Genomic DNA, 7,655 nt, shown 5'->3' with positions numbered 1-7,655 from the left:
TTTGAATTTCAAAATATTCTATAAGAGCCGTAAAGAATTCTCCTGTAGTGCAAATAGAATTATCTTCCTAAAAATTCATACTGATCTGTGATAGATTTCTTCTTATGCAGGAAAGAAATAAGCTGAGGCTTCGATATACGATCAGGTGGCTTTGGTGTCCACTGTAATGAGTACTGGTAATGGGAGACTTTGTTATTAATCTGTATAAGACTGGACACGATCAATATAAACATTTACTTATGGCTAACCCTCATTATTCAATGAGGCTATGTAGGGACATCAGTGAAACATATGTTGTCCAGCATATTTTGTGCCACTGTCATGTTAACAACACAGTCCACTACTACGTAAATATGATAAATGATCCTACATTTACGAAGTTGCAACCTATCGGATTTGTCTCGAGTTTCAAAGCCCATACCTTTGCCAGTTGCAAAAGAGGCCAATTCACGTCGATGGATTGAAGTGTGTCCACTTTTATCAAAGCACTGTATCTTTTCGACACTTTTGGCAAGGATCTCCAAGTTACCACTTACAAGACATTTCCTAAAAGTGAATTTTTTAGAGAAAATCTTTTCAGAGCATTAGAGGTTACTTTTTGAAATTGTCATTTTTTTTAGTTTTATGTACATTACAAATGAAATAAACTAAGTATATCGACATTGTGTTTTCTTTTTTATTATTTTCTTCATACAAAATAAATACAATAACCGTAAACTTTTCCCCTATTCGAAGATTATGTACCAAGAATCCTTAAATAGTTGCAAATAATTTTCCATGCGAGTTTGTTAGCCTTTGTATATGAAAAAAATCTGTCAACAGTATTTGTTTTCTTATTTCCAAGTGCTTCCTAAGGAACAAACTAATGGGTATGTGTGCTATGAGAGAATGAGTAGGTGTTTGCACTTGTTTGACAGCCAAAAAAGTGTTATCAATTGTAAATCCTCTCATAATTGGTGCTACCAAATCAGGCAAAACGTTGGTCTACATGCAATAAAGTATATTTGCTTAATCTACAGATATTAAGTACATCTACAGTATATGATTAGACATTTCACTGCTTTACAATATTCAAAATATCAGATTAAAAGATGAAAAGCAATTCTTCAAATCTGGCTGGACAGCTGACAAGAGAAGACTTGGAGGCCACGTTTTCTTTTGTTGAGACACATTGGTACTAAAAGAAAATATTGTGAACACATTGAATAAACAGCCCTACAAGTCTTAGCAAACATCTACTTAGACATACAGAAACACCTTACACTATTAGGTAGCAACTCAGGACTTTGGTAAGTAACAACATTATATTTCTAAGTCTGAACTGATAAACCTCCACTGTTAAGTAATGACTCGGGACTTCCAAAAAATCAACAGTCAAGTATCAGATACTCAACTGAAGACTTCTTTTAAAAGCTCTGAGTTGATACCTGACAGTGGAGGTTTTCAGTTCGGCCTTAAAAATATCTTTTGTTACTTATCCTCCAGTACCTTAAAAATCAAAACCTTAACAATAAGTTTAAACCTTAAACCTAGAGAAAAGAAAAAAGACTATTCAAGTATACAGAAGCATATTTCAAAAAAGAAACAACAAACTTGTCCGGCATCACAGTTCCCAGATTCTTTGAAGGTGAACCTGAAAGCGTCCTGTACAAGAGACGGTCTAGAGCTTCAGGTACTGTAAGCCTCCACCAGGCACATGCAAAAGCTACTGGCTATGAAGACATTCCTGAAGAGGGACACGTGTGTCCCCGTGAGGGTCCTGTTTCCTGTCAGGATGAGTCTTTGCCCTTTTTTGGGCGTTCCTGTGTACTTTGTCAGAAGGGCGTCGTTCCGCGTTCCAGAATTACCAATCTGGAATGTAGAGTCTAGAGGTTAGGTGTGAGAGAAAGACCATATCCTCTAAGGAGATTTCCCTCCCAAACCACACAGGTTTTCATCATGAATATTTAAAAGTTAATCTGCATAAGGCATATGAATTTAATCATAAAGATATTCAGGATATAATCTGAAAAAAAGCAATTAAGTCAACATCACTATAATCAATCATATGAAAGAAAACTAAAATCACAAGTCATGGCCATTAGTCACTTTCTGCAGTCACAAGAAGGGAATTATAAAAAGACTACAAATTTAACACCACTACAGTCTTCAAAAGATAAATGAACTGCTAAAAAAAACTCACTCGAACTTCGACATCCTTGAAATAATCAGGATAGAAGGACGAAACTGTGACCACCACGCTGGCTACGGACTGGGATGTGCCCATGTTGACAACCACTGAGGGCCAAATGCTGGTGAGTGTGCAGAAACAGTCCTCAGCCACCCGTTCACACCTGGAGCCGGTCACCTGCCGGTGAAGACGATTAGTCTCTGAAAAAACCCAAGATCTGTGGGGTCACTGAGATATGGCAAGTGGGTGTAACCACCACTGGACTGACAGCTCGACTGGGGACATAAAACAGCAGACTCATCTGCCCTTCCTACAGTCACACAAGGTTCTTGGTCTTGTGTCTCACAGAATATTATCGCAGGCTCAGTCAAAGGTTCTAAACTTGCTAAGGTTTTATTAAGGCTAGAATAAGAAGTGGCCCAAACATAGTAGATTCACCTCCCCTTCCTACAGTCACACAAGACTTTTGTTCTTGTCTCACAGAATATTATCGAGCGATCAGTTAAAGGTTCTAAAACTGCTACAGTTTTAGATTTGAGAAGCGGTCCAAACAGAGTATATTCACCTGCCCACCCTACAATCACAAAAGACTCTTGGTCTTGTATCTCACAGAATATTATCGAGTGATCAGTCAAAGGTTCTAAAACTGCTACAATTGATTAAATATATAACAATAATTGGCCCAATTTCCAAGTCAAGCCAAATCCCACAGGCAGGAAATCACTAAACAGGTTCAGAGTCCACGCCAAGAAAAGTCCCACAATCAAGGGAATATAACTCTCATTTCATTTCCACCCTTACCACCGTCTCTACAGCAGCGTATTGTACGTCCCAAGAGTCCTGCGGTGTCACGGACTTGCCCCTCAGGAGGTCTGTGGTGGTAGGTCCTGTAGTGCTGATGGGCACGTAACAGAGAGTAGTCGCGATGCCGTAGGTTATGGGTAACTCGCCTGGTGACACCATCAAATTGAGCAGGAGACACTCATTGTCTGAACGAAAGGGAAAAAATTAATAATAATAATAATAATAATAATAAGGGCCGAGGGGGCTCTTCAAATTAAGTAATGCCTACAGTGCATCGCATGAGGTGCACAGACGGCGCTAGCCCCCATGCGGGGATTATCAAATTGGTTAAAAATTCACCCACCAACAAGGCAGAAGGCGGCGCAGGAGGAGGGCTGCTTCGAGCAGAACGTGGAGCAGTAAACCAAGTCTGAAGTGGCCAGCTGGGAAGGCAATGGATGCGTGGACGAGGTGCAAGAGAGAGACGCCTCCGGCAGGATGCTCTGCAGGATTAGAGGGGTCCTTCAGGAGTGTGTATCGGAAACGTCAAGAAATCGTTCATGGTTTAGTGGAATTTTTGATAGACTGTAAAAACATTTGTAAACACTTACGAAAATGAAAATTTTAAATATTTCTAAGAAAAAATGAATGATTTCGTTATGCTTTTAGAATGCCGATTTAAAAACATTTACTCCTGTAATTTTGTTTCAGGAAAATTAAAATATTTGAAAAATGATAGGATATATAAGTATGTAGAAATATTTACGAAAATTAAAATACTGACTATGTTTATCTAAGAAAAATGAATGATTTAGAAAATTAAAATACTTTTGAAAAAATGAAAATGCTCATTTAAAAACACTTACTACTATAATTTTGTTTCAGGAAAATTTGAAAAATTAAAATATTTCAAAAATTATAAGAAAAAGGATTTAGTTATGCTTTTAAAATGCTCATTTAAAAACATTTACTACTATAATTTTGTTTCAGGAAAATTAAAATATTTCAAAAATGATAGGATGTACGTAAGTATTTTGAAATGTTTACGAAAATTAAAATAATGACTATGTTTACGAAAACATGAATGATTTAGTTATGCTTTTAGAATGCTGATTTAAAAACCTTTACTACCATAATTTTGTCTTAGGAAAATTAAAATATCTAAAAAATGATAGGATAAATAAGTACAGTATATAGAAATATTCACGAAAATTAAAATAATGACTATGTTTATCTAAGAAAAAATGAATGATTTAGTTATGTCTTTAGAACACTGATATAAAAACATTTAGAATGTTTATGAAATTTATATAAATATACTTAATGAGTTTTGGGTTGCTGGATTCGAGAAAAGGAAGTCTCTGGAGAAATTTGGGTTCAGAATTTTAAAAAATGATTTAAAATTATTAAAACCTCAAATATTTATAAATAACTAAAAAAAGACAATGAATATCTTATACACGTTTGAAGCAACAAATAAATCCAAATTAATTTTTTGTTGCAAAACTGCGTAATTTATGTATAAAAACATAAATAATCTTTAAAAACACTTATTTAAATCTTCTTTTCAATGCTGACCAGGAATTTTTACAAACGTTTAAGAAATTAATTTGAAATAAAAAAGACAAATAAAAATCAAGAACTATAAAAAAATAAGGTAAAAACATTTGCTAATGTTTAAAAATCAATTAAAAATATTACCTAAGACACTTAAAATATACACACACACACGCATATATATATATATATATACAATAAATTTTTGGCTCACATCGAGATCGAACCCAGGTCTTTCAACTGAAAAGCAAGGATTCGATCCCGATGCGAGTCGGAAATTCATTTCTGTTCCACACGTGATTGTGTGTTGAATGATCACTTGTATATATATGAATGTATGTATGTATGCGTGTGTTGCAGGTATGCACATACACACACAATTACAGTACAAAACGTAAGCTATCATTTCGACCTCCAAAAAATGGATACAAATTCCACATACCTTCTGGTACCCTCGAGAGATGATGACAGCTTCCCCATGTGAAGAAATCCAGGAGATCACGAATGCCCCCAGTGAGATAAAATACCCCAGACCCATGTCACGTGGGTCAGTCACTTCCTGCCCAAGAGAAAGATACTCAGCTCTCGATGCCCAGTAGCTGACCAGGTCAGTTCAGGAAGGAGATGTGACGGGTACAACGTCCGCCTCTGCTCACTCCGGAAAGTGTTATGATTCTTAAGGATTGTACCCGTTGGCGCCTGCGCAGATGATGTCTGCGCCGAAGACTACTTTCCCATAATTCTTAGTCATTATTGTTTGATGGTGTTGTGGCAACAGTCTTGTTTTTATTCTCTTTTTGCTTTAGTGGTTTATTCATGATGTACTTTGTTTAAATAACGATTCGGTCATAAGATAAAGTGGATCAGTTAATGAATTATATTAAGGGATTTTTCAATGAAATTGGGACGTATTTCATTGTTTATTTGATTCAATGCGATTATAAACCTTTTTATTTTATTCAGTACACTTCTGTATAACTACCGGGTTACGTGGGAATGAAATATTCAATGTAAATTTTGTCTCTTGGAAGAATTTATGTAAAATATATTATCCATAAATACAGTATATTTTGCCTCTTAATATTAAAATAACATAGTTTCCCTGAGGTATACATATCCATAAACGTATTTACGTCTGCATCGTATTTTGCCTGAAAAAAACAAACAAAAACAAAACATAAACATAAAAAATAACAAGGAAATTTACTCGGAATTGCCAATGATACCAAAGATCTTTCAGGCATCGATTACAGGTCATTTCGGGTCATTGATCATTCTGTTAATTCTTCCACACTATAATAGGTCAAGAAGCGATGGATCAAGAGGATGATCCATAAAATGCTTTGTCAAATTCTGCCTCTACGAGGTCATGACCTTTATAGCAAGAGGGTCTATAAAATGCTTTGTCAACTGCTGCCTCTAAGATGTCGTGACCTTTATAAAGAGGGACTATAAAATGCTTTGTCAAATTCTGCCTCTACGAGGTTGTGACCTTTATAGCAAGAGGGACCATGAAATGCCTTGTCAAATTCTGCCTCTATGAGGTCATGCCCTGTGTAGCAAGAGGGACCATAAAATGCTTTGTCCACTTCTGCCTCTATGAGGTCATGACCTTTATAGCAGGGACTATATGCTTTGTCAAATTCTGCCTCGACGAGTTCATGACCTTTATAGCAGGAGGGACTAGAAAATACTTTGTCAACTTCTGCCTCTAGGAGGTAATGGCCTCTATAGCAAGAGGAACCATAAAATACTTTGTCAAATTCTGCCTCTGCGAGGTCATGACCTCTTTAGCAAGAAGATCCATGAAATGCTGGGACCTATATAGGATGTCATCCAGCGCTGAATGGGAAACAGAGAATGAAAGATCTGAAAGGCGCAACAGGAGGGAAACCTCGCAGCAGTTGCACTATGAAGCAATTGTTAAGAGAGGGTGGATAACAAGATGGAAGAGAGAGCATATGACCGGACGTACTGTAAAAGGAATGAAAAAGGTTGCAGCTAGGGGCCGATGGAACTCTGCAGAGACCCTTAAGTAATACCTACAGTGCACCGCGTGAGATGCACTGAAGGCACTATCCCCCCTGCAGGGGTAAAGGACATTAAGTAATGCCTACTGTAGGCAAGGGATCTCAAGTAATGCCTACTGTAGGCGAGGGATCTCAAGTAATGCCTACTGTAGGCAAAGGACCTCAAATAATGCCTACTACAGGCAAAGGACCTCAAATAATGCCTCCTGTAGGCAAAGGACTTCAAATAATGCCTCCTGTAGGCAAAGGACCTCAAATAATGCCTACTGTAGGCAAAGGACCTCAAGTAATGCCTCCTATAGGCAAAGGACCTCAAAAATGCCTCCTGTAGGAAAAGGACCTCAAGTAATGCCTACTGTAGGCAAAGGACCTCAAAAATGCCTCCTGTAGGAAAAGGACCTCAAGTAATGCCTACTGTAGGCAAAGGACCTCAAAAATGCCTCCTGTAGGAAAAGGACCTCAAGTAATGCCTACTGTAGGCAAAGGACCTCAAATAATGCCTCCTGTAGGCAAAGGACCTCAAAAATGCCTCCTGTAGGCAAAGGAATTCAAGTAGTGCCTACTGTAGGCAAAGGACCTCAAGTAGTGCCTACCTGTAGGCAAAGAATCAAGTAATGCCTACAGCGCACAGCGCGAGGTGCACTGGCTACATTACCTCCCCTACGGAGAGAATAGACAGTGATTAGATAAATAACCCCTTCAGCGTCTTCGGAACGTTATTTATGGAGCCAAAGGGCTTCATTTAAGGACGATGCATATTTCTTCGCTGCTCGTTGTATAGCTGATCCGCGTCATTATACATCGATTGTAAATCAAATCAGATATTCGTCTTTCGGAAAGGACGAGTTATCCTTTTCAGGAAAGTAATGTATAGATGGTTTCTGCTCTTATTCACAGCTATAGGAGGCGAGAAAAGGGGAACGGCTGATTTTCATAATCTATCATCATGAAATTGCAATTATTCAGTGAGGAAACGGGAGGTGATATAAGGTATTTGGACGCTGCGTAAGTTTAGCGTGTCTTTTCAGATACATACACACACACAAGGCTATATGGAATTGCGACTGGAATATAAAATCTAAGCCAAAGGCCAAGTGGTGGACCTATGAGGTCAT

General features: G+C 37.6%; 1 protein-coding gene across 1 annotated transcript; it reads right to left on the bottom strand.

Annotated features, from left to right (window-relative positions):
* Positions 1 to 689: 689 nt before the first annotated feature.
* LOC136849929 (uncharacterized) lies at positions 690 to 5,928 on the bottom strand. Its single transcript, XM_067123454.1, has 5 exons — positions 4,953 to 5,928; positions 3,318 to 3,456; positions 2,972 to 3,159; positions 2,183 to 2,347; positions 690 to 1,851 (listed from the first exon to the last, which is right to left on the bottom strand). The coding sequence occupies exons 1-5, from the start codon at positions 5,046 to 5,048 to the stop codon at positions 1,669 to 1,671; spliced, it is 771 nt and encodes a 256-aa protein (XP_066979555.1). The 5' UTR covers positions 5,049 to 5,928; the 3' UTR covers positions 690 to 1,668.
* Between the last annotated feature and the right edge of the window lie 1,727 nt (positions 5,929 to 7,655).

This window comes from Macrobrachium rosenbergii, chromosome 21 (assembly GCF_040412425.1).
Source record: "Macrobrachium rosenbergii isolate ZJJX-2024 chromosome 21, ASM4041242v1, whole genome shotgun sequence".
Taxonomy (NCBI): Eukaryota; Metazoa; Arthropoda; class Malacostraca; order Decapoda; family Palaemonidae; genus Macrobrachium; species Macrobrachium rosenbergii.
The sequence above is the reverse complement of the archived record's forward strand: the minus strand, read 5'-3'. Positions and strand labels throughout refer to the sequence as shown.

Coding starts and splice junctions, on each gene's coding strand:
- LOC136849929 (XM_067123454.1), bottom strand. CDS start 5,048: ATGGGTCTGGGGTATTTTATCTCACTGGGGGCATTCGTGATCTCCTGG. Junction 3,457..4,952: donor TCTCTCGAGGGTACCAGAAG/GTATGTGGAATT, acceptor CTAATCCTGCAG/AGCATCCTGCCGGAGGCGTC. Junction 3,160..3,317: donor CGCCGCCTTCTGCCTTGTTG/GTGGGTGAATTT, acceptor CCTTTCGTTCAG/ACAATGAGTGTCTCCTGCTC.